Raw genomic sequence first — 27,622 nt, forward strand, 5'->3', positions numbered from 1 at the left:
TCAAAATAAATGTCAAGTGTTTTACTTCTCAGCCAGTCATGAATAGCAATTTAGCAACATTTTTTTGCAAATCATCACTGATGAACATCTTACAACTTGAAAGCGTCTTCTGAAAGATTCAATAAAAATATGCAGATTTATTTATTTTTCTTGCTCATTCTGGGGTAACATAATATTGATCTATGGAATCATTTGTATATTAAAGGAACTTAAATACAACCAATCTCCATCCTTGAGTGTTTAGCAGAAACCTCGGCTTCAAAAACCAACGCCAAAAAGTGCACCCAAACTTCAGAAACATAACACCAGTTATAGGGTAGTAAGAAATATCTACTGTTAAACATTTCTAAACCATCTCTATGCAATATTATGTTATACTTAAGATTTACAATGTCTTGATTGTGAGCTAAACTGATACCCAAAATACAAACCAGCAAAATATAGAAGGAAACCGCATTTAGTCTTGTGGACTAAATCTCACCCAGTGCAATTCCTTTTGCTTTTCATCTCAATTACCCCAAATACTATTTATAGGAAATTACTTTTTTTTTTAATAAAGAATTTTGGTTTAAGTGTAGTTCACACCGTTTGCTGTAATCTAATTCTGTTCACGTACTACAGATGCAGCCTGCTGATCCTTTAAGAGGTTTAATACAGTCAGAATCCAATCGGGAGAACAGAATGTTTGAGAATCTAACCAGAGAAAAGTTACGGAGCGTTTTCAATACAGCGAGGTACACTAACTGGAACTAAAGATTTAGTATGCTTATTGCAAGTTTCTCTTAGTTATAACAAGCAGTGCTTCTTTGCAGATATGTTATTGCTGTGGATAAGGATATCCAGGCTGTTGTGGAGGGTGTTGTGGGTAAGGATATCCAGGCTGCTGTGGTCCTGGATACGGTGCTTGTCCAGGATTTTGGTACATAGCCGCAGGATTGTATGGCAGATTGAACTGGCCATACATGTAAGGATTGTAGCCCATTGGCATAGGCATCTGGCAGTATCTGTAAAAACAAAAAAAGTGGCAAGATGTACAGTTACAATACCACAGAGCACATAAACCTCTCCAGTTGGCCTTCTGAAGGATCTCCCTCTCCATAGCCCATCAAACTTTCTGCTAAAAAAACAGCTTTCCAGAATTTTGGAATCCTTAATAGGGTCTTAATACTCTAGGGGAGGTCCAATTCTGACATCCTCCTGCCGCAATAACTTCCACTAGCAAGAGCTCTACTCTTAAGCTTTAACTTGGTGCTACTATTGCTTGTGAAACATGGACCGCTTGTAAACGCCATCTCCAACTCCCTGACAGATTCCATCAACAGTGTCTCCGAAAAATTGTTACACATCACTTGGGAAGACAGGCAAACTAATGCCAGTGTACCGGAAGAAGCAAAGATCACCAGCGTCAAAGCAATGATTCTTCAACATCAACTTCGTTGGACTGGTCATCTTGTTCGGATGCCTGATTAACGTCTTCCAAAGCAACTACTCTATTCCAAACTTAAAAATGGAAAGCATAATGCTGGTGGTCAACAAAAGAGGTTTAAAGGCTCTCTCAAGGCAAATCTAAAAAAATGGAGTATAAACACAGACAACTGGGAAACACTGGCCTGCGAATGCTCCAACTGGAGAACAGCCTTTACCAAAGATGTCATGGGCTTTGAAGACGCTCGAACTCAGGACAAAAGGGAGAAAAATGCTAAGAGGAAGGCACACTTGGCAAACCCTCACCGTAACCAGCTCCCACCCAGAAACCTATGTCCCCACTGTGGAAGGACACGCGGATCCAGAATTGGCCTCCACAGTCACTTACGGACTCACTGTTAAGACCTTGTTTTTGGAAGACAATCTTTACTTGGCTATGAGTGAGTGATCGTCAAAGAAGAAGACTATTGCTGAAGAATTAAGAGCAATCTAATCTCTCAAGTGGTGCTTAAGCTCTTTCTTTTTTCTTTGCAAACTTACCCAGGGTATCCTGGATATGTCGGATAAGGCGGCCCCTGAGCCTGTGAAGGTGCTGTGCTAGCCGTAGAGCCAGCCGGAGAAGGTGCTGTCCCAATGGCTGCTTGTACAGGAGTAGTGAGTGCATTTGCCGAAGAAATCACCGGCGGGGGAGGGCGTGCTGGAGGCTGTGGTTTACTGGCCTAAATAAGAAAAGTGGAGTTAGGTGTGAGCTGCATAGACATAAACTACAATGCTATCATCTGTGTGTGGCACTAAGCAGAATAGGCTCTGAAAAACAATAGGAAACATAAGTCAAGAAACAAGGCTTCAAGTCTAAGCTCTGAACAACCCAGGGCCATGCTACCTATTCCCTATATTTTAATCCCAAGGGCCATATAACCTTCTGGGGGCCACCTGCCAGTGCGGATACAAATATTACCTTTACCAGTTAATATAAATGTTACCTTTGTGCTAGTTCCAATAATCCCTTATACACCCACCCGTTCTCTCCATCCTCTAACAGAGGTTAAGGACACATTCCACACCCGGCCAATTAGATTGCGAATAAATATTGCCACAGATATTTCTGAGATCACAGTCTTTCCAATGAGTGGCTCCTGTCCAGGTTTGTTAACTGTCTTACTTTAAATGTTGTGAGGATCCTATGCCCTTTTAAAATGTGGTTTTTGGGGGGTGGGCGATTATTGGGGTTTTTTTTTATTTTGATTATGTATTTTGTGGTTTTATATTTTGATTTTATTCTGTGAACCGCCCTGAGACCTCTAGGTGTAGGGCGGTGTATAAATTCAATTATTGATAATAACAGTAGTAATTCCAGTCAGCCATAAATACTGGGGACGTGAAGCTGGGTCACTGACAGGTGTGGGCTGGGACAAAGGGGAGCGGTCTAGCAAGAGGTCCAAGGGCCAGACAAAGAGGGTACTATGTAGCCACAGCAGGTCGACTAGATTTTTACAGACCTTGCTGATGGTGTCAGAACCTGGTGGCAACACAACAGAACAGCAGGCCTTCTTCACAGTGGCACCTACATTCTGAAATGCTCCACCACTGAAATGCTTTACGAAAAACTTATTTGTTGGCTTGGGTTTTCCCTGACTAGTAACATTAATCCAACCACCTTATAGTATTGTGGATAACCGGGGCACTGTTTTTATTGAAACTGTGTTCATGTATTTTTTATTTTTTTGAAATCGTTTCTATCTTGATAAACCGCTTCAAGATTTGTAATGGTAAGTGGTATCGTATATATTTACCGTATTTTTCGCCCCATAGGACGCTCCGTCCCATAGGACGCACCTAGTTTTTTGGGGGGGAAATAAAGGGGAAAAAAATTCCCTTTATTTCCCCCCCAAAAGCAGGTCGGGGAAACAGAACCAGGTCGAGGAACAGCGGGATGGCGGCGCTGCGCCTCCCTGCTGTCCCCCGAGCTTGTGGGGCTGGCCGATGTCTGCCCCGCACGAGGGGCGCTCTGCATCAGGGCTATCCGCAGCGTGGGGAGCCTTGCCGGGAACTCCTGCAAGGCTCCCCACGCTGCGGATGTCTGCCTGGCGCGGGGGGCGCTCTGCTTCAGGGCGCCCCGCCCGCCGAGCGGCAGGCTGCTATCCGCAGCCTAGACATCCCTGCCGGACCTCCCGTAGGGCTGCCTAGGCTGCGGATGTCTTCCTGAAGCGTGGAGAGCGAGAGGGGTCGGTGCGCACCGACCCCTCTCGCTCTCCAAGCTTCAGCAAAAGCCTGCATTCGCCCCATAGGACACACCCAGATTTCCCCTTCATTTTTGGAGGGGGAAAAGTGCGTCCTATAGGGCGAAAAATACGGTAAATAAGCAAACAGAAATGCTGCCCACCTGCAATAGCTACCACCACGGAACAGGTGGTTTCTCATTCAAGAAACAGCTATGAGGGCAAATAACACTAGAAATTTTTTTAATGGCTCCTTTACTTACCATGCTGGTTCTGGGAGCTGGAGTTGGAGTTGATGACACTGGAGGTTTGTTTCCCCCAGTTTGGTATGCAGGCACAGAAGGAAAAGAAGGCGCACTGGGTTCTCTAGCAATACTTTGCTGCAAATCTCTTAAAAGGAAAATGTTTTTCATGAGATTTGAAACATAATAGATTGCTGCAGTATTTCCCCACCTAACATAGAATTAATATTCGATACACACCTACACAGAGTCTTTGCAGAGAAAGCTACCAAGCTATTATAAAACTGGTCAAATTACCTCTGCAATTAGGTTGACCTTAATCTCACCAAAGCTTAGCAGAATTAAATACGGCCTTCTCGGATCAAATGGCATTTGAAAGAAGCAAAAACGTTGTTTCTATTGCAAAGAAAACCATGCTCCAAACTTCAGACACTATAGCTTGTCAAAAGTGCCCCATTTGCTCATGCAAGGGATGTGTTCGTCCGTGACCCTGAAGAACAGCTGAAATAGGCTGTAAAGGGACCACAGCAGCTCTAGAATGTAAGAAAAACTCTGTATGTACTTCTCTGGATCCACACACGTGAAATTTGCTGCCTAAAGTATGTAGACAAAAAAGTTCAAAAACTGCAGAATGCCAGAGACATGTTTGTAAGAAATAGAGCAGGGATCCCCAAACTGTGGTCTGTGAGCTTCATTCTGGTGAGCCACAGCATGTCTGGATTTGCGGCTGAAGATGGGAACTGACGCACCCATCACAATAAATGTCTGTATTAATTTCATTTTAACAACTCCTGTTCTTTCTTACATTGTATTACGTTTTGAATTCTATGAAATACAATAAAACACAGGGCTTTAAAAACAGAAGTAGCAATCCTATTAAAAACCACATAACATTAAACACATGACATAAACTACAAAAGGCAGAAAAAAACATTAAGTGATCTGCCAAGACCATGGGCAATTTTTAAGTTGGGGCACCACCAGAATAGAGGAATATAGCTGGCTCTATGCATAATATATACATATTTAGCCCTTACTAATTGGCCAACGTCTTGACACACATAAATAAGTTACTGCAGTATGACTTAAGCATTTCCTGTAATTTTCTCAGAGATTACTACCAAGCATTTACAATAAATGGATATTTATCATTTGAAGAGTCACCTCTGATCTCAAGTCCCCCTGACTGGAAGGAACTCTTCCCTCAAAGGTAGTTAAGAAAACCATTAAGATGAAATATCATCTAATATTTGAAGGTGGAGCGAGCTTACTTCAGAAGTTCATCTCTCTCCGTTTTGCGTGCAAACACAATGTCAGTGCATTTGTTTTGGAACTTCAGAAGGATTTCAGTCAATTCATTGTAAAACTAGGAAGGAAGACAACAGTGACTACTCACCAGCAAGAAGCATTTTAAAAACAAAGCACTGGATATTGACATATGTCATATTTCCAAGAAGTGAGAAAACTGATGACAAGGAAACATTTTAGTCCACTGCTATTTCCAGCATCGCCATTAGGAAAAGCAAACGTGGAACTGCATATCAAGGAATTATATGCAAACAGTCTGCAGGTGCTTAAGGGACAGTGTGAAGACCATATATGTCAGCTGACAATTCTCATGACCGTGATTTGACATTTCTTCACTTCGTACTACATTACATTCTGGTTCAAAGAGCCCTAAATAAGATGCATGTGTTTCAGATGGAACAAAGGCTCTGGTTTTAAGAGCTTAAAAAATTCGCTGTCCACTCAACGTCAACGACTGGACACATAATGTACCTTGTATACAAAGGGAATGTATACCTTATCTACTGCGCTAAGCCTAAGTATCACTGCAACAAATTATATACTGTTCCTGTTAGCCCAACCTCTTTCCTCTGTTGCCTCCCTTGTGCCATTTGCAATTCTAGAAGTTTTGATTACAATACACCCCCACTAGTTTTGATTACAATACACCCCCACTAGTACCTGGGAAACCAGGCTTCAAATCTCCACTCAGCCATGAAGCTCACGGGGTGACCTTGGGCCTAACCTACCCTACAGGGTTGTTGTTGTGGAGATTAAATGAAAACTATGCAAGCCATCTCTCCAGTTCCTCGTTGAGAAAGGTGGGATGAAAGGTGCAATAAATGAATAAACATTAAATGAATAAGTGTTTAAAACAAAAAACAATACACCCCCAACATAAACAGGCTGCCAGGGCCTTCCGTTCTCTTTTTTAGTTTTTCTCTCTTGTTCTCCATCTTCCCATTTCTCTGCTAAAAAGAGGTGCTACAGGTGTTAACTTCAAAGGAGACTCAAGGCTGCAATGAGAGGAGCTTATTAAGAACTCTTCTTTAACAGTTCTGTGTAACTCAAAGGGATGCCATTTCCCAAACTTCCAATTTTTTGTTTGTATTTCGTTTAGAATTTCTCCCTTTCAGTTTTATTGCTTATTGTCATTATAGGTAATAAATCCTTGCTCCGAAATTTGTGGCATTTCATCCCATCCCATCAAAGTAGCATTAAGTACATGAAATGTCACCCCATTTTCAACTTTTATAATTCAAGACCCGCGTTCTCTCTAGAATATAGTATATACATTTATTCAAGTGGGCTTTTGCAATGCTTTACATTGCACCTGTTGAAACTCACTAATCAATCAGACCAGGGGAAAGACGAAAATAAAACCTGTGGTATTGCTTTTTGTGGTGATGGGCCTTACGATACCTTTGTGCCTTCTCTCAGGTTGGCTACAAGTTCCACAAAATTGTCATTAGCAACAGCTAAATTCTTTAGAACTTCTTCTCTTAAATTGGATTCATTATTTGATTGCTTCATCTTAGAAAATTCCTGATGTGAATTCTACCATGAGAAAAAAGAAAGCATTTTAAGAGGGTTTCACAAAGTTCATACTATTCCATAAGCATATATCTCTACTAAGATAAATACATTTATCTACTAGAAGAAAATATTTGTGGCTGCAAGTCTGAATTGATACAAGCACACTGAAATCAATGACCACCAGCACCCTGTCCCCCAGGTACCAACTGTGCCAAACTGGCCCTTAAAATGTATCACAAAGAAAATAAGACTACCTGAATGTTGTTGAGCAGCTCCTCCTGTTTTTTCAGGGACTCCTGTACTTTGTGGGTGAGACTACCATAAATGCGATCCAGCTCAGTGACAGAAATGGCTTCTTCATTTAACGTACCATCTTGTGCAAGGGCTGTTAGGAATTTTGTTGTCATGTCAAAGTTTATTGCCTTCAGATCATTCTCTAATTGCTCTCTCTGCTTTTTCACTTCTTCCAGATTAGCTAGCAAGGATTTCAGGACATTCACCACCTAGAAAGCAAAGTGCAATTAACTGTTGGTGTTTTGAGGCACTTGTTAAGTCTTATTTTCCACTATGCACCAGAAAGGGAAGAGTCAGAACTAGCAGTTGTTTTTGAAATACTTAGCTTAGCAAGGCTGGGCCTTACAGAGGCCAACTCACTGACAAGTTTGTTGCATCACAGAACACAGACTTGACCAATCTGGGACAAAATGAAATGGCATATAGAAGATCTGGCCGTGATGTTTTCTGATTTTTGCTTTTAATTACAAAGTGGATCATGATGATGAGCTGCTTACAAGAACCTATAAATTTATATCAGATAGATTGGGTGGGGATGGCAAACAGGATAGGCCATTCTCCATTCCATGCCATGACACTCAGGTAATCTGGGAAGGCCTTGCAGAAATTTTTTATGTAAAAAGCACAACACAAAAAACCCCAATCTCCTGTGTCTCATTAATTTTGCCTTTCAAATGAAGTTCTTCCTAAAAGATTATTAAGTTTCTGTGCTGCGTTGGGAGACTTTAAAATTAACATCATCCTCTCATGTACAAAATTTGCTAAGTCTTAAAGGTAACAGTCCCTGCTTGCAGGCTTACAAAGTCAAAAAGCAAAAACACAGAGCACATGGAAGAAATGGTGGGGAGGGAAGAGGAAAACAAGAAATGCAAGCACCAGTTGGTCTCTCATCAAAGATGATAAAGTGGGCTCTATTGTCACATCTCTCCCACTGCTTTAACCAGGTAGAATTATTCTACAAGTAATTCTTGCAACGGTTGTGTTCCATTATCTTTAGCAGTGTTTTTCCAATGGTTCTCCTCATTTTAATGTCTAAAGATGCAACACAGTATGATTGAGGCCAAGCAAACGCATCTTTTCCAATGCTCATTCAGGATCAGAAACAATGTCCAGATACTAAGTTACTTGAGCAATTGGCCCTGACTAGTCTGTGATAAGCTTCCGGTCATTACAGCAGCGTTGTCAGATGAACCCATGAAAGTAGCACTTTAACAGTGCTCCTGTAATATCTAAGGGAGATTTTTACAACCCTTCACCCTAAGTTTTAAGTCAGTCTTCCTCAACCTCGGCCCTCCAGATGTTTTTGACCTACAACTCCCATGATCCCTAGCTAGCAGGACCAGTGGTCAGGGATGATGGGAATTGTAGTCTCAAAACATCTGGAGGGCCGAGGTTGAAGAAGCCTGTTTTAAGCAGTCTCTCAAACAACTGTTAAGGCAGAACATTATCAATCAAGAACTGAGTCGTTAAGAATTGTTAAGAAACTTTATATGCAATTTCTAAATCTCTTACCTCGCTTCCCTGCATAGTTTTTGCTGGATTTGCTGACGGAATTGCTGCATTCAGTTCTGGTTCTGGTTTACATAATAATGAAATTGTATCACGATGCGACTGGTAACGTTCCTTAACCTGTTTGTCAGCTTGCACAGCTTTATCCAAGATATTGCTGTAATTGGCTCCCTCTACAAAAAATAAAAAATAAATACAAAGGTTCATTCGATGCTCAAACATGCCTCTTTTACCAATACACAAAATACTGTACAATTACTAGTTTAAAAACTTAGTCTGTGTTACAAATAATTTAGTAAATTGGTGTTTGTGTGAATTTAAACAATTCCATTGATTGAAACCGACTTATAAAGATAATTTTTAGTCCACCCTTCATCACATGATCCCAGGGCTGGCTCCAAAACAGTAAAACACTAAAGTAAAAATAATTCAGCACACAACTTATAAAAACAGGTATGATTCTCAAACTCACCCCCACCCCCATGAACCACTCGAATCTGCATATTGTCTGGGTCTACCCTTAATGCTTTTTCTGTTGCAACAACTGCAATGTATTATGCTAGAAACTGTATGATTTTTAACTATTTTTATTGCTATTTTTATCATACTTTATCATATTACGATCTTAATTCCACAGATTTCAAGTTGCAATACAAGAAAATTCAAGAAATAAAAGCAGCAAAAAATAAAATAAAATCAGTCTCAATAATTAAAGCACACATACTGCAGACAATGTGAGACAATGAGTAAAACTTAAAAATAGTTGAAGGGGTCCGTAATGAATCAAGTTAAGGTTCTTCAACATAATGAATTCTGAAGTATAGAATTAAGTTGCTCTCCTATCTCCATTCTGCACCTTTCCCCAAAGAGTAAGCAAATATGATGCATTTCATCCTATTATTTGAAAATCTTACTATTCTGAATTATACTGAACTGATATGTAGTACAACTACTTTTTGCCACTGGTGTGCTAAACCTAGGTAACCAGACCAGAGAGGAACTTAGAAGAGGCCACCTGTTGTGCAGAGTCCAATAAATGGTGCTCTTACTCTGCTTCCTCTGATGTCTCTCCTTATCACTCCAATCCCTTTTGGGATAAATCTCAACACAGAATTCAGCTTCATGCCAATATATTTCAGCAACTCAGTACCAGGTTATGAAGAACAAATATTACCTGCTCTTAAAGGCTTATAAAGGTCATTTGATGGTGTTCTTTGCCAACGCTCCTTGAACTTGTTCTTTAGCTCATTATCTGTTGTTTCTTCTTCATCCAATATCCTTAGGGACTAAAATCGTTTTAAAATATTTTAATTAGATAACTTCAAACCATAAAAAGGCTGAATCCATGCAAAGTGTGCTGAACGTAGGCTTCACCTGTATCATAATTAACTTTTCCCAATTATTTGACTGGCATCCAATTTCAACTTAGTCTGAATTTAACCAAGTGGGCAAAATTCAACAGTGTTTGTGCAAGAGGTTTTGAAAAGTGCAGCATTCGTTGAGCAAACAATAGTGCACAGGCATAACCGTTACCAAGAATTATGATAGCAGCAGTTGTGTTAGTCGCTGTGCACTATCTTTCACAAGCGGACAACATCCACTGGATCCAGCTGTCATTCTGTGCTAAAATGAGGTTCCTATTTAGTAGAACAGTTGTTGTGCAAACAGACTGCCAGAACTGGGTATCATCCAATGTCTTTAGAATGAAACAAATCCAGTGTTGCTTTGAAAACCTATTTCTTATGAACACCCAATGCATATTTTTACACACACACACACATAATATGCATATAAAGGTAAAGGGACCTCTGACAGTTAAGTGCAGTCGCAGACAACTCTGGGGTTGCGGCGCTCATCTCGCTTTATTGGCTGAGGGATCCTGCGTTTGTCAGCAGACAGCTTCCTGGTCATGTGGCTAGCATGACTAAACCGCTTCTGGCGAACCAGAGCAGCGCACGGAAACGCCGTTTACCTTCCCGCCGGAGCAGTACCTATTTATCTACTTGCACTTTGACATACTTTTGAATGCTAGGTTGACAGGAGCAGGGACCGAGCAACGGGAGTTCACCCCCTCATGGGGATTCGAACAACCGACCTTCTGATCTGCAAGCCCTAGGCTCTGTGGTTTAGACCACAGCGCCACCTGCGTCCCTTTATTGGGAAAGGAAATATGCATATACATACACTGAAATCTTGGAATCCAATCAAATGGAATCTATTTTTAAAACATATGGTGATTTGTTTTCTTGTAAATAAACAAAGAAAGTGTGAGAATTTATCAGCTCAGGTTTTGCTACTACCACAATATGGTAAAATGTAAGTTAAAGTGCTAACAGTGTAGACTATTGGTATTATTGTAGGCTTACCTCATCCAGAATCTCTCTATTTCTCTGTAACAGTTCCGGAAGATCTTTCATCAACTGATCAATAGTTTGGACGCCTCCCTGTTCAATCACAGACTTAGACTTCTGCAAAATGGACTGAGGAACACTATCCCCAGAAACATCTTCTATGGCAGCGGGGAGATTGAGGGAAGCCAGCACTCTGGGAAGGACAATTTGACACTTCAATTGACATCAACCAGCTTTTAAAGACACTTGACTGACAGTTTGTTGGGAGTTAACATTCCTGTTTAACAATGTATAAGAATATACGGTCTTCTCTTGTACCATTCTGTTTGCTGTAGCAAAAAGTAAAATTACAGGCAGCCCCCAATTGACAGAGGTTACATTCCAAAGCACCACTCGCGTAGGTGAAATTGCATATAATGGAAACCCATTGAAAAAGCCTGCAAATGCCCACCTCACCCTTTTAGGGATGTTTCAGTGAAGTCTTTATTACATTTCCGGGTCACTTCCAGGTTGAACATGCATAAATGGGCGGGAGGGCTGCGTGTACCAAGTATCGTTGAAGTAAAAGTCAAATTGTCCAGTGTGCTTTCTGCCACACACAAAATACTTGATGGTGTCACTGCTAATGAAGACTTCTTTTTATGAGTGTCATTGTACTCTTCAAATGCCAAACACAATTTTGGCAACATATAAATTTAAATGACATGAAAACGTACCTTTAATAATACTGAACTTCTGTTTTATTCAACAGTATCTCTTTGGCATGCCAAACGAATGCAATGTTTTACCAAGTCAGACATCAGAATCATCAACTCACCCATTTGCCAGATTGGTGGCCTCCCTCATCTGGGCTATTGATCTGTTAACCAAGTCTGCCTTTCTTTGGTTGTAGAGAGTGAGAGCTTGTTGCACTGCCAGGGGAACCATCTTCTCAAACAAATCTATAAAATGAGCAGTATTACTACGATGACCAAAAAACCCCAATGCTTATAGCTCTACCTCCCCAGGGTACTTATCTGGAAAGATCAAACCACCAGCACATGCTCTCCATTGCCTTCTGGAAAGGGAAGTCTTTCAACCAAAATTTTAACACAGGCAAAGTATCAACAAGAACACCTCAAAACATTTTTCTTCTAACAGGCTTTTGCAAACGGACTTTTAATGAAAGGGCTGTTGCCGAATTGCTTTAATTATCTGCATGGATTTAATAATTTAATATATGTATATAGTTTTACTTCTAACAATGCTTAATTGTTTTAATTATTTTTTTCTGTTTTTAGCAGTTTGCATTTTTATGTGTAAGTTACCTTGAGTCCCATCAGGGAAAAAGGTGGGGTGCAGGTGAATAAATAAGCAACTGCTCAGTGATAGGCAAATTAAACTCTTTCAGAAGCAGTTTGTCCATCTTCAAAATGGAAAGATTACCAATACATCTCACAATAGCAATAAAATACACCCCCTTGAACATTTAGTGAAAAGGTGGTAAGTCCAAAAACGTAAGTCCAAAAATTAGAAAGGTACTGTTGGCTGTAATGTATGTTAAATGGTAGACTGCAATAAAAAGCCTGCTTACCAGTAAATTTCTGACTCAAGGGGACAACAACTGGAGTGGCTTTCACAAGACTGGCTTTTCCAATAGGCTCTAAATCTTTAAGATCAGGTATCCTGTCATGATAGATGAAGTCATTGTCCTTCTTAGCAGCTGTAAGTGCACGGCTGATTTTATCAGACAAGTCTTTTACATTTATATATTCATCATAGCGAGATGCCACTGTTTTTACTAGATCGGCAGCATGCTAAATTAAAAATAAAGTTAAAGTTAACACTTGGTTTCTACATACAACTGCAATATCTAATACAGAAACAATCATGACTATAAAGGTAATATACATATCTGAAAGAGTTTGCCAGGTGTTTGCCAGGAATTTACAGAACCAAATCTTTAGTTTCTACTCCAGTGCTTTCTAACATAATGTTCAGATATCCTCTTTTACAGTGCAATACTGTACATGCCTACTCAGTAAGCTCTGTTGTATTCCATGGGACTTACTCTCATGTAAGTGAATATGGGATTGAAACTTTGAATACCAGTAGAGTTAAATATCTAAACTGTTTCCCAAAAGATACACTTCTTTTTCAAGCTAGGTCAAAGTCCCTAACAAACACCCAGCAATAAAAAATAAACCCAATAAAAATGAATAAACCATAGTATGTCCAGAACACGTTACTCTTATAGTGTTCAGGTGCCTTTTTAGTGGCAATATATTTGCTGCAAAAAAAAAAAAACCCCCAGCAGAATCCACCTTTTCCTAGAACAGGAGGAAGAGGAAATATGAAAAGACAAAAAGCTTGGTACTATAAACAGAAATGTGTCTGTATATATACACACACTTATTCACATTAAGCATATAACGCCAATCCGGCCTTCTGGCTGCCAATTAGTTTCTGGGCCCAATTCAAAGTGCTGGTGTTGACCTATAAAGCCTTACAAAGCTCAGAACCTCAATACCTCTCCCTGTACGAACCGACCCAGACTGCTCTTGTCATCCAAGGCCCTTCCCTATGTCCCCCTTCCCTGAGAGGTTCAGAGGGTGACAATGCAAGAACAGAGCTTTTCTGTAGTGGCTCCCATTTGTAGAATGCTCCCCCCAGAGGCTCACCTCTTGCCGTTATTGCATGGCTTTAGGCACCAGGCAAAACCATTCCTTTTTTACAATGGCCTTTGGCCATTAAATAATCTATGGCATGTTAAAGGTATGGTGCAGGGGAGATAGTTATGATGATTATTTTACTATTATGCTTTGTGCTATTGTTTTCATTACTACGCTCCATAAAATGAGTTCTTAACATTGTACACCACCCTGGGATCTTTTCATCAAGGGCAGTATCTAAATTGAATAAATAAAATAACAACAATAACTCTTATTGTTATTATCCTTGTTTCAATGTCACTGTGGTAGCCATTAGGAGTAATGAAAGCCACTTCCATCTTAAAATCTTTATTTTTGCTGTGGAAGGGAGATGTTTTTGCTTTGTCAACCTTAAAGTCTTTGGCTCTTATCTGAGACAGTTTTTACTATGTTAAAGAAGCAGCGTATTTCATTCTTGCCATCAGACTGCAGTTCAATAGAAAGTGCTAACGGGAGGGGAAAAGGATTCTCGTGGTGTGTGCTTGAATGGCACCATTAACACAGTCATGGGTTGTCCTGGGCAGAGCAGCATTGCTTGCCTGGCTTCCCAACACCACAAGTTGCTGCTGGTTACTGAGAGTGGGAGGTTTCAGGCAGCTGGCCCTTGGTAACTTGCAGGAGCATATTAACATTGGAAAGCCAGGCAAGCAATGCTGCTCTGCCTACCACTACTGATTCGACCCCTGGAAAGCATGGCAAGGGGAAATGATTTCCAGGACAATTGCTCAAGTGGTACATTTAATTATGTGTGGCTGCAGCTCAATGAATCTCACAACTTTCTTTTACAATCCCTTGGATTGCTTCTGCAGAACACAGTTTGAGAAACTCTGTTTCATCCTATAGAATTATCATCCAGTTAATTTTTTACTGTCAAAATGGAATACAGTGGTACCTCGGGTAATGTACTTAATTCGTTCCGGAGGTCCATTCTTAACCTGAAACTGTTCTTAACCTGAAGCACCACTTTGGCTAATGGCGCCTCCTGCTGCCGCCGCGCCACTAGAGCACGATTTCGGTTCTCATCCTGAAGCAAAGTTCTTAACCTGAGGTACTATTTCTGGGTTAGCGGAGTCTGTAACCTGAAGCGTATGTAACTGAAGTGTATGTAACCCGAGGTACCACTGTACATTAGTTAACACTGTTGCAGGCTTGGACTTCAGCCTCCTAATTGAGGTTGAAATCAAATGCGAGATGATTTTTAAAAGTCTTCAGGAGCCCCCCCCCCCAATACTTAAATCTTTCTAGAGCCAGAACCAATTACAGCATTCTAAAAAGGAAATGACGTTACTCACTTGCAATCTTGCGATTTCTTCGCCAAATTTCTTCTGTTGCTTTGCCAGGATAGACTGGTGGTATTCTGCATTGGCCTGCATGATGCAGTGTTTTGCTGCCAGAACAGGAAACACCTCCTGGAAATAAAAATACTGACCAGGGGAAAGTCCAACCACATAAACCATCACAGACAACATGGGATGCAGGAGGAAAGAGGAAGAAGAACAGGACATTAGAGTCACCCAATTAATGGTTTAGAAAGGTTAAGACATGAGAAGCCATGGACACCCACCCATGTAACATTACATGGATGAAGTTTGGTGGAAGTATGAGCACAGCTCTGTATAAAAATAAATATAAATTGGGCACATTTTAAATTTGCTTAGGAGTTCAGCTAGCTGAACCCAAGCTTAGTAATCTTATTTAACAAAGATTAACAACTCAAATAAGAATGAGGAAGTACAGCTGGGATGCCAACCAGCTATTCCATATAGTTCCAACTATATGAACAGAAGCCAGTATAAGATCACACAAAGGAGCAATGTAGAGCCATTTTTTTGCCAGTTACAAGGTTCAGAGTTATGTGGGTCAGTCCACATATGCATCTATGTACAGCTTTATTTCTCTGCATGGCAACGGCTTTTTCTTATTTGGAGCTTTTTAGCTTAGAGAAAAGGAAAATGAGATGTGAAAGAGGTGTATAAAATTATACAAGGTGTGGCAAGAGTGAATAGAGAAATAGTTTTATCCCTCGCTCATAACACTAGAACTTGAAGTAATGTTGAAATAATGTTGGAAAATTCGGGACAGACAAAAGAAAGAATTTCTTCACATACTGCATGGAGAACTCCAGAATTTGCTCCCACAAGAGGTTATGACAGCCACCAACTTGGGTGGCTTCAAAAACAGGATTAGACAAATTCATGGAGGATAAAACTATTGATGGCTACTAGCCACAATGTCTATGTTCTACCTCCATGGTCGGAGGTCTCTGAATGCAGTTACTAGGAATCACAATCTGCCTGGCCACTGGGAGAACAGGATGCTGGACTAAATGGGCCATTGGCAGGCTTAAATTCTTACTGAATATTAAATACATAACTGCACAGAAAGAGGTAGAGATCCACTGAGCATAATTCTTCAAGGAGGAACTACTGTGACTGTGTTGTTCTTGAGAATCCCTGTGATCTGCCAATTCACATGGGAAGAATTCATCTTGAAGTTGCTGGATATGATGATGCGGAAGAGACAGTATGTGTAAACTTGACTAACATAGCAAAATGGATCCAATTGTTGAAGCAGCTTCTAATTACTTCCCTGTCAATGATTATGTAAGAGGTTATACCATCCTCTATTTGCAGCCTCACTGAAAGTGCTTGTGCAACAGGAATTGAAACTTTAAAACATTCTTCCAAAGAAAGCTTTATGTCTGGTCTACAAAAAGCTTTATGTCTGGTCTACACACACAACAAAATGTGGTAGTAGAATGGAGTAACGTTTTAAAAACCTGTTGCTTTCCTATGAAACATACACAGTCTTTAAAAATGATCTCCACCTGCAACCAGGTTTAAGGTTTGACACAGAATAAGCTATATGTGTTGCACATGTAAACAAGGTGTAAGTTGGCATAAAATGAATGAGTCATAATTACTGAACTGCATACCAGTGCACATATTCCAAGGTCCATCCTGTTATCACCTCCTCCTGCCTTTCCTAGCTCACTCTCAGTAGCTGTGCTGAGCATGAAGCAAAGGGTCAAATCTAGTGGAAAAGCAACACCCAGCCCTTTTACTAAATTAATTTAAAAAGTGTCGACACATGAACTCAAGCAGCAACTATATCAAGAAAAAGGAGGGCTGTTGAACCTGAAAACATAGCCCCTCTGAAATTTTAAGTATTAATAGCCAAGCCAGCAGCAATGTCTCCTAACAAAAGCACCATATTACTAACTTACACAGGCCCTTACACCAACTCTAGAGTTGAGACTGCATCCAAATAACTGAGACACCAGTACAGCTAACGTACATCTTGAAAAGGAGGAAGTTTGAAATAACATTTTTGCTTTTATTACCTGTTTCTGAAAGCCATGAAATCAAGCAACAGCACACGCATACTGCCACCAAGCCTATCTCAAGATCAGTTTTTTGGTTGTGAAAGAGAATGGTACAGTAAAGACCGAAGCACAAGTTCCATTACGAAGTATGTTAGTTTGAATTAATTTTTTAGTAAAGAATTGAAACCACATTCCCAGGCAGAGGGGGAGAGTCAGAGAAACATCCCAAATAAAAATTTTGTAAAACAATTTTTTACAGGTTTGTTTTTTTTTACAATCAAGCAGTATATAAATTTAAATAAATAAACCAGATTGTCTAACTGAAGGACATAATGTTGAAGCAACAAGTTGGAATGAATCAATGTGCTTTCCTAAATCTATAACAATTAGCAAGTATTCATTGGCTTCATGTGGGGTTCTTCAAAATTTAGTTACGATTCCTAAATTTTCCTTTCTTCATAAGCTGCCTTCACTAGGAAGTTACTAACCTTGGGTAATGTATCCTTGTACTGACACTGTTTGAAAGCGTCGCCGTAATAGTCAGCAGCTTGATTTGCAAGTTTAGCAATGATGGCATCTTTCATTTTATCTAAAACAAAATATAGATGCCATTAAAACATATGACAGTTTCCAAAGCAGTAGCAAGGAAGTACTTTTTGCATGTACAACTTACAAGAGTAAGACCATATTAAAATCCAGTGGAAATGTGTGATCTGTGTTAAAAGTTCTGAATATTTTATGTACACTAAAGCAGCCACATTGTTTAGCTTTAGGAACTTACTGCCTTTTAAAGAATTTCATTCAAATCTCTTTGAATTAATAGAATATAATATTTCTAAGAAATGTCTAAATCAAGTAATAGATTTCCAAAAGGAAGTCCAGTTATCAGACATTATATTCCACATCTACAACGTAAACTTGGTAGAAGAGCCTTATCAGGGTTTGCAAGCTCTAATCATGTCTTGTTTTGAACCACAATTTTTAAATTCGAGTATTAGGCTGTTGTGTGAAAGTTATATTATAGCATCTTCAAATCTGCTTTGCAAGTAATCCAAATGGTTGATGCACTTCTAAAAGGCATATGATGATCCATGCTTCCCCCCACAACTACTGCTCCCCACATTTTCCACTCAAACTTATAAATCAAATGTCAATACTCTGGCAATCTACTAGCCCACAATAATCTTATTAAGCTTTCAGAAATAATAAAAAACAGACCAGCTCCAGAGCAAATAGGTGTTGTGCTTGTTTGTAACCAGCAGCATATTACTAATAGATTTTATTGCTCATACTATTTTGCTTGCTGCATTGTAATATTTTTTTTAAGATGGGATATAAATGCATATATAAATAGAGCAAAATATGAAATAAATTTATCAAGTGGCCCAATCAATTTTCTACATTACTAATGGTAAATTAATAAAAGACAGTGGTTCACTAGCTGCTCATTAGCTGTGGTGGCAGATAAGGTTGCAGAATGTGCATGTTAGAGGACACAGTGGAATATACAGGCAACCCCTATTTACATGTGTTCAATTTACATGTAGCCCCAGAAATCTGGAATTGGGGAGAAGAAACCTGAAGAGCCTCAATAAAGCGCCACTTGCAGGCTTGCAATGAGACCCTCCCCAGAGCCCAAAGGGGACATCCTCTCCAAACTCTGGGGAAGGTCTTCTCCAGTTGGGAATGCTCAGCTGACCACACTGAAAAGCTTTTCATTGAAATTAGGAGCAATGCTAATTGTTGTAGTTCCTAGCAGAACAAAAAACTGAAATGTAAAAATTACAAGTAGACCATTACATACCTCTGGTAGCTTTTAGAAAAAAGACTTCTTGCGCCTGAGCCAGCATGATTAGGCTTAGTGTTCCAACTGTATCTGGGGAGATGTCCACTGTAGGTTCCCGACTTAATGACGAGAGGACAGTATCTTTAATGTGCTGGAAGGCACCACTAGCAAACTTGAGAGAAAATGATATTCTATTAAAGACACCTGTTTGATATCACGATGAACAAACATATTGCATGTTTAGGCTTCTGGTTTTGTATTTAGTAGAACTCAGATTTTTGAGCTACACCGAGTGATGCTAACATCAACAATTCCGAGGTTGCAGCAAGACAGAGAGGCAATGCTGCTTAAACATTGAGAGCTCAAAAGTCACATTTTTTTCCTAAGTCCGTAAAATATACCTCCTTTGTATTAGAAAACTATATTGCGGCCTGTTTTAAATTGCTATGAAAGGGAAATCTATAAAAGTATAATTATTTAAATCATTGTGATGTCTGGGTCGATATCCAAGAATGTTGTCTGTTGTTTCTTTTCAGGACATCTGAAAAAAACTGACAGTACTCCCATCTGTGCAAACAGTGAGGGTGTCAACTGATGTCTTTCCAAATTCCTTCAATGATCTCAGAGTTAACGCCTATGTACTTCCCGCAGCAGCTCAGACCTTTTGAAGTATGTAGACTAGCCTTCCCCAACCTGGTGCCGTCCAGATGTTTTGGACTACAACTCCTATCATTCCTGACCACTCATCATGCTGGCTGGGGCTGACAGGAGTTATAATAACAAAAAAAACTGAAGGGTGCCAGACAGATGGTGTAGACAGTTGCCATGATACAATTAGCTGTTTCATATGCTTCCTAAGTTTGCAAAAACAGAATAGGGTGAGGTAGGCTTTGCTACCCAGCAGCCTTCATATTCCAAAGAAAAGTGAACACATGCAGTTCCAACTCTGCTTTTCATAGGATTTGCTCCCTTTTAAGTCAGACTGCTGGTTCCCTATCTGAACCAGAATAAATTTGAAATGTAGCATGATGCCCTAGGGCAGCCAATTTATATATGGCAAAGCTACAACTTAACTCCAGGTTTGCTGTGTTTCAAAGTGAATAAACCCATTGCATGTTTCTCACCACCTTGTCCAACAATGAAAGGTCATTGTCCCACAACCAAGGTGTAGCTTTTTGAACATAGAATCAATCATACATGGCCAAATTTCAAGACAACTAATAGCAATTTCAAACATATGTTCGAGAGAAAAAGAAATACCTGATAATGTTTAGCAGCAGCTTTCAATCCTTCATCACTGTCAAGATTCTGTTCTGCTGCTATCTGGCTAGCCAATGCTCCACAATTAAACAGCACACAAGTCTTCTCATAGCCCAAACTTGCCAAAGCTAAAAGAAAATGTGCATGGTATAAATATTCTAATTACTTTAAAAATGCCTCAATGCACTTTTTTAAAAAAAAACAACACCTAACTCAACCTTGATATAGAGAACATATGCCTGCATTCTGTGTATAGAATTACATTTTCAGGAATCCCCTGCTTGCACTCAGCTAGCTGGTAAATATAAATAGATGGCTTCTTTCAAATATTGATCTTTTAAAATGATGACTGAAAACATGGAACTGAAAGGCTGTACAAATTTCACTTATTTTTCTGTATCTCAATACTATACAATTTAACTCAGATTTCATTTTCATAGGAGAAGCTTACCAAGTTTGACAGATCCTCCAAAGAGCGACCCTTTGTCAAAAGCATCTTTCCAGGTAAAGGTTACACAGATCTGTAAGTATGAGAACAGAAAGTTAATTTCCAGTTTTAAGAAAGATATGGATCAGTCTTCCCCATCCTCTTGCCCTACATATGTTACTGGACTACAAGGCCCCTCAACCCCATCCAACAAAGCCAAAGGTCAGGGATGATGAGAACTGTAGTCCAACAACACATGGAGGGTACCAGGGGTTTTTTTTTTGGGGGGGGGTAATTGATGCAGGCGTTCCAAGAAAATCTAAGCAGAAATATACATGCCAAATGCAGACAAAAGTTTTAAAGCTCAAAGTAAGAATTACATTATTAAGCAAAATGCAGAACAAATTGTCAGGAAAACAGCAATGGTCTGATGAAATTGGGGGCTCTGAACACATTCACAGCAATCTTTCTCAATCTCTTCTATCAAGCAAAAGCACATCTGGACTTGCAGCCTCCACTCCAAATTAATACAGTGGTGCCCCGCAAGACGAACGCCTCGCAAGACGGAAAACCCGCTAGACGAAAGGGTTTTCCGTTTTGGAGGCGCTTCGCAAAACGAATTTCCCTATGGGCTTCCTTCGCAAGACGAAAGCCCACAGGGAAATCTCCGGGACAGCGGGGAAGCGCAGCGCTTCTTCCCCACTGTCCTCGGACCTCCTCCGAAGGCTGGCGGTGGGGCGGAAAGCCCTTCTCCCCGCGCCAGCCTTCGGAAGGCTCCTCCGAAGGCTGGCGGTGGGGCGGAAAGCCCTTCTCCCCGCGCCAGCCTTCGGAAGGCTCCTCCGAAGGCTGGCGGTGGGGCGGAAAGCCCTTCTCCCCGCGCCAGCCTTCGGAAGGCTCCTCCGAAGGCTGGCGGTGGGGAGAAAAGCCCTTCTCCCCGCACCAGCCTTCGGAAGGCTGCTCCGAAGGCTGGCGGTGGGGCGGAAAGCCCTTCTCCCCACGCCAGCCTTCGGATGGCTGTCCTGAAGACTTGCGGTGGGAGGAGGGTTTTCCTTCCCACCGCCAACATTCAGAATGCTGTTCTGAATGTTGGCGGTGGGGAGGAAAAACCCTCCTCCCACCGCAAGCCCCGGGAACAGAGGAGAAGCGCTGCGCCCCTTCCCCTCTGTTCCCGTACCTGTCCTGAAGGCTTGCGGTGGGGAGAAAAGCCCTTCTCCGCACCGTCAGCCTGGCAAGCGGTTTCCATAGGAACGCATTAATTGATTTTCAATGCATTCCTATGGGAAACCGTGCTTCGCAAGACGAAAAACTCGCAAGAAGAAAAAACTTGCGGAACGAATTAATTTCGTCTTGCGAGGCACCACTGTAACTATAAGCATGTTGAACACAGTAAAGTTATTTGAACTGTCGTTAATTTTAATGGGAGCCATTTAATTATACACATGCAAATCGCTTGTGAAGCCAGTTTGCTTCAAAGTATCGGTCCCCCTTTCCACGTATACAACAGCTATAAAATGGTTGCTACTGTTCTTCAAGGATAAGACTTCAGTCTCATACACCTGAACAGAAACTGCCTTCCACTCAGTTTCATGCCGCTCTTGGGGCATTTCAATGCCTATCAAAACAATGTTTAACGAGACATAATGCATTACCTGATTCTCAGAAAATGGAAATTTTGGCTCTATGGAACACAGCTGATCATAGTATCTGAAATAAATAAGTAAATATGCATAAGAATAAGAGTGATGTTTACCTTATAAAAAGTCATAAAGTGACTATCAACATACCAAGAAAACAACAATGCAGGAATTTCAACTAGATCATACATGATCTAAGTTAGATGTGAGCACTTCAGAGATAACTATTTTGCATTCTGCAGACGTTTACAGACTGCAATTTTAGCAACGTTATATCAATATATTGATCCTTATTTAGGTAAAAATGCTTTTAATATAACCACTAAAAACACTTTCAAATCAGTCACTAAATTACTTCAGTGAATGAGCAACAGGTTGTGGACTATGGCTCTTCTTTTTATGAATCTTTATTTTACAGCAGCATTAGTTTCAAACCAAGCATTTGAAATAAAGCAGTACTATTTTTTTTAATCATGTGCTCACTTTTTTGTTTATTTTAAAACAGGAAAACCTTTGCTTTGCTTTTTACCTAGGCAGTTTCTTTTCCCAATTAATAACAGAAAAAGAGCATTTTCCAGAGTTACTTCTGGAAAACAAGTTTGTATGTGCCTAGCCAGTTATTCACACCTTGAAAACTTTCAGGCTGGGCCACTGAAATGCATTTTATGTGCAGCTGCCTTTCAGGACTGCTTGGAAACTGCGGCTAGTCCAGAACAGTGTGGCAACATCACTAACAGGGATCATCCGAACAGATCACAGCTTGCCTGTATTGAAACAACTCCACTGGCTCCTAATTAAAGTCAAAATGCTAAACATGACATCTGAAGCCCAAAACAGCTTAGGACCCAGATATTTGTTGTAATGGCTAACTGTATCAACCCACCCACTGAGGCTTATCTCTGGGTGACACCACCACCTACAGTACTGTGGGTGGATTTTTTGTTTCCTGTGGTGGCGCTTCCCCTAGAGACCTCATTGCTATCATATAGGCATCAGGTGACAGAGACATAGCCAGGCAACCCCTGTCTAGCAACAGCTGGTGCTGGTGAACCAGCTGGAGGTGGAGAAAGACAATCCATATCATGAAGACTACTTGGGCCTCAAGTGACAGAGTGCACAGAAAGAGAGTCAGAGAGTCCAATCTACATACCTGGCCCTTTAGAGGGAGTGCACCCCATTAAGAATAGAGTATCTTCCCATTTCCCGTATTTGAGTAATACCACACCATAGAACTTCTGACTTGTCAGGATTCATTTTCAGCTTATTGGCTTCAATTAAAGCCATTACTACATCCATGCACTAAAAAAAGGCACAGCGCATTCACCAAATGCAGATTATGCAAGAAACACAGCTGAATGTTGCTCAATTATTGGTGGCACTTTGCTGCAAATCTCCAGGTGCCTACTCCTGATGGCTTCATACACAAATCAGAAGCGCATAGGACAAAATGGCCATAGGGTAAGTAAGCAAACACACCTCCTCACTGCCACTCTTTGTATTTGGCCCCGTATGCTGAAGCCAAACCACGGAAACATTAAGTCTCCAGCTCCCTCATGGCTGACAGTACTCCTTCTGTCTCTCCCCCAAGACAGGTCAATCAAGAGTGACTAAAGCAGTTTTGGTGCTAAAACCAGGCATTAGGCCAGTTTGAAATGTAGTGAAATAACAAGCTTCCTACAAGCACCCTTGAAGTTGCAGCCACTTTCCTCAAGAAGCGGGGGATGTTTGCAACGAAGTTCATCTTCTGAATCCAAGCATGTTCAATGTAGCTGGTAGCACCAATTCCTGCAGCAAGGCATTAGCTACTTCCTGGACCCATCCAGTCAATACCAGTTTCCTGTTCTCATAATAGGGGTTCCCATCAGCCCAAACCTTCCCAGGTCAGACTATGGCAATAGGGTAACCGTTATCGCATACAGTCAACTATGAACCTGATGCTCGCCGGGGGGGGGGGGGAATCAGGTCCTGCTTCATATGTTGGGTTGCTGATGAACATCATAACACAGATGATATCTAAAGATTGTCTACCCAGGGTGATCTCAGGGTAAATGTTGAAATCACCAAAAACCAAAATTCTGGGATTATTCAACACCATACCAGAAACCACTAGGTAGCTAAAGTCTAAGGGAGGAATTCAACATGGCACTAAGGAGATCACAAGCATTTCTGCTTACCTAGTGGAACAATTCCCCTTCTACTCCCTCCAGGTGCTGTTCTGGGGGTTCTCCCGACCCCCCTCATGCCTATTTAGGGATGGCCAGGGGGGAGAAATGGGGAGAATATTGCTAAACTTTATGTAAGTCAATCCACCCCAATTTTTAATGGCATTATCATTTATAAACTCTTTCATTCTGATAATATTCTTTTAAAATTATCTTATGGGAATTGGGACAGCTGGAGTTCTTGGCCCATTTATAAAAAATCATAAAGCAGAAAAACTGGTTCTCCTACCTAGAGAATGAAGTGACTATCCCAAAAGTTTAAAAGGACTTCTCTTCGGTTGCCGCCCTGTTTGCAAAATGGAGCATAATTAATCTGCACTATTTCACTCATACTGCGCAGCATTCAAGTTCAGAATGCCAAGGAGCAGGAGACGGGAAAATATGGCTTTACTGTAGCGTTTACAAAACAGGTCATTGCTAACAGCAGTCCAGAGTTTCATATGCCAGGCTGTGTTACCCTATGTCAAAGTCTGGGCAGTAGGGACACACCTAAATCTGCTGCTTTGTGCGGGGCCTTCCAGATCAATTTCTCCCGCAGTATAAACTTCTGTACGGCACCCGGAAGTTCCTTTGCTTTACCACCGACAGCATTCCTCTCACCTTCAATGCTTCCCCATTTTCTCCCAACACATTTCCCACCTGTAATCGCTTTGTTCCCTGCCGAAAAGTTAACAGATCCCTATATAATCCAGCCCAACAGAAACGGCACCGGAGTCCATGAGAAAAGAAATATTCTTGCCCCCGCCCCGCCCGTTATGGAAAGCCTTGGTCTCCATTTTCTGAACACATTTGCTGGAGGATAAGCTCCTAATGGACACAGCGATTCATTTCCAAGGAAACCTGCATCAGATCGCCCTGTTGGGACGTTTGCCCTCGGTCCGAAACGACGCACTTTGGGAAGAGGAAGGCTCTGAGAAGCGGCAAAGCAAGAATAGAGCATGGAGGCGGGTTGGGGGGATGTTATCGATGACAAGGACAGACACGAAGCGGCGCTTATTTCGGAGCAGCCACTCCGGAATAAAAACTACTTTAAAGGACCAAGATCTCCGGAGTTGTACGATGATGATGATAATAATAAACCGAAGGCGAAGAGAAGGAAGGAGAAGGCGCCTCCCTCTCTGGGTTGTGTAAGAGGGCGGAAGGTAAAGTACGAGGAAGAGTATCGGTTTAAATTCGTTTAAAAGCACATTCCCAGACGGCGGGTGGGGAGGAGTGCAAGCCCTGCGCCGAGAGGTTATTTTGTTAACTTTGAGCCGGCGGCAGCAACTTTTTTTTTTTTTTTTTGTACCGTGTCTGAGAAAAAAGAAGCGCTCGGGACGTTTGCGAGTCCGCGGCTTCCCCGACTGGAGCAGAGGCCCAACGGCTCCGGCTCGCCGGTTGAGGGCGCGGCCGGAGCGCAGCGTCACTCTCGCCGTCACCTCACCTGTTCTCTCCCCCCTCCTCCCCCGCCAACGGACGCCAACGGCCGCCGCCAACGCGCGCGCGCCTGCTCCCCTCCCCCCCCCCGCTCACCTCAGGAGGGTCTCGAGCGAGCTCTCGTGCTTGTCGAGCGCGCGCCCGAGCGCGCTCTTGCGCAGCTTGTGGAGCTCCTCGGCGGCGCGGACGTGCTCGGCCTGAGATTCCCCGCCGGGGTACGTCTGCTGGATGAACTTGCACAGCGGCTTGGCCAAGTCCACCTCCGAGGCCTTCTTCAGCTGCACGGTAACGAACGACGCCATCTTCGCCGCCCCCGCCGGTCGGCTCCTCACTTCCTCGGCCCTAACTCAGCGGCTTCAGCGCCGAGCCCGGACTCCCAACTCACTTCCGGCCTCCGCGCAAAAGTTCCGAGTCTCTATGGTCTCCTCACGCCCGGCTGCGTCATCGTCACGCGGATAGGCCCCGCCCCCCCAAAAACCCGAGTCTCCCCCTCCGCTCTTAGCCCCGCCCAGGAGCCTTTTATACTTACTTTCCCGGCTCCGCCCCATTTTCCCCAGCGCCTGCTTTCCACGCGCATGCGCTGTTGGCGCTTCTGTCGTTCATACTCCGCTTGGGGCGAATTTCTTAGTTTTGCGGAAGGACGAGCTCGAACGTCAAATAATCGCGAAAGGGACCCATGTCGTGTGTCCCTTGGTTGTTGCTACAAGGGTCGGCTTTCCTCAGAAAAGCCCGCTTTTTGAGGAACCTCATGGCTGCCTCGCCTGCCTGGTGTCTGTTCTTCTGCTTCATCCTTTTTCTGTCTGGTCTTTGACCTCCCTTCAAAATAAGAAAACCCTTTTTTTTGTTATTTATTTCTACAATCAGAGGGCGGCTTATGGCATAAAAACACCAAAAAATAACATCAACAAAATGGCCCCGCCCCGTCATATATAATGCTTTCTGACTATAGAGGAATCTTTTTCCCTGGTGTCTAAAGAAATGGAGGTAAAGATTGGAGTTTGGCTTTTGCTGCCCAACTCTCCCATGGGACTCTGAGAAGACTGGATGGAGGCAGGATCCAGTGGAAAGCAAGGCAGATCTTTATTTTTCTGTTGCAACAGAGTTCCTCTCTTCCAAGGAGGGAGAGACCCTGAACAAAGGGGTGCAGGAACCTTTAAAGCCTTTTGACATTAGCCAAAGACCACCCAAAAATCATACATCATGGCAGCAGAAATCCCATCGGCCAGGATACTTGAAAATGGTCGCTGTTTCTGTTACCTGGAAAGCGTGGCCGTTCTTCTGGAATGCTTCATACTTTTGTTCCTGAATCTGGGTCCTAGGCTCACCCTATCCCTACACAAATGCCCCCTTAAGATGGGGTTTGTAAGCAGAAAAGAAAACAGGAGGGTTTTCCCCATTTGCCTCCCTTACTGCAGAGGAATGTTTGAGGTTGCCGGGAGAGTCAAAATGCCTTCCGGATTGCTCTCCCGTACTTTTTCAGACACATGGCTTTATATTGAGATATGGGTACATCTATGAATATTTATGGGACACGGGTGGCACTGTGGGTTAAACCACAGAGCCTAGGACTTGCCGATCAGAAGGTCGGTGGTTCGAATCCCCATGACGGGGTGAGCTCCCGTTGCTCAGTCCCTGCTCCTGCCAGCCTAGCAGTTTGAAAGCATGTCAAAGTGCAAGTAGATAAATAGGTACCACTCCGGTGGGAAGGTAAATGGCGTTTCCGTGTGCTGCTCTGGTTCGCCAGAAGCGGCTTAGTCATGCTAGGCACATGACCCCGGAAGCTGTACGCCGGCTCCCTCGGCCAATAAAGCGAAATGAGCGCCGCAACCCCAGAGTCACCCACAACTGGACCTAATGGTCAGGGGTCCCTTTACCTTTACCTTTTATGAATATTTATTCCATATTTGAGGCCTCTGAATTACTACTGTGGAAAAGGCCTTGTTCTCGTGTTTCTGCTCCTGTGGAGAAAGCCATTGAGGATCAGAATCTGAGTAAATTG

General features: G+C 42.0%; 1 protein-coding gene across 2 annotated transcripts; it reads right to left on the reverse strand.

Annotated features, from left to right (window-relative positions):
* PDCD6IP (programmed cell death 6 interacting protein) lies at window positions 1–26,040 on the reverse strand. 2 transcript variants are annotated; one of them, XM_081164244.1, is made up of 18 exons: window positions 25,720–26,040; window positions 22,001–22,055; window positions 20,376–20,445; window positions 19,925–20,052; window positions 18,683–18,836; window positions 17,367–17,467; window positions 14,846–14,962; window positions 12,437–12,659; window positions 11,681–11,804; window positions 10,879–11,056; window positions 9,687–9,798; window positions 8,516–8,685; window positions 6,964–7,212; window positions 6,596–6,730; window positions 5,158–5,252; window positions 3,908–4,034; window positions 1,966–2,144; window positions 1–1,004 (listed from the first exon to the last, which is right to left on the reverse strand). In XM_081164244.1, exons 1-18 carry the CDS (start codon window positions 25,923–25,925, stop codon window positions 818–820), a joined length of 2,610 nt encoding a protein of 869 aa, XP_081020370.1. In that variant the 5' UTR covers window positions 25,926–26,040; the 3' UTR covers window positions 1–817. The 2 variants fall into 2 exon arrangements, with proteins under 2 accessions (XP_081020370.1, XP_081020369.1); XM_081164243.1 differs by having other exon boundaries at window positions 14,846–14,977.
* Window positions 26,041–27,622: the final 1,582 nt, after the last annotated feature.

This window comes from Podarcis bocagei, assembly GCF_964188305.1.
Source record: "Podarcis bocagei genome assembly, chromosome: 12".
NCBI classification, from domain to species: Eukaryota; Metazoa; Chordata; class Lepidosauria; order Squamata; family Lacertidae; genus Podarcis; species Podarcis bocagei.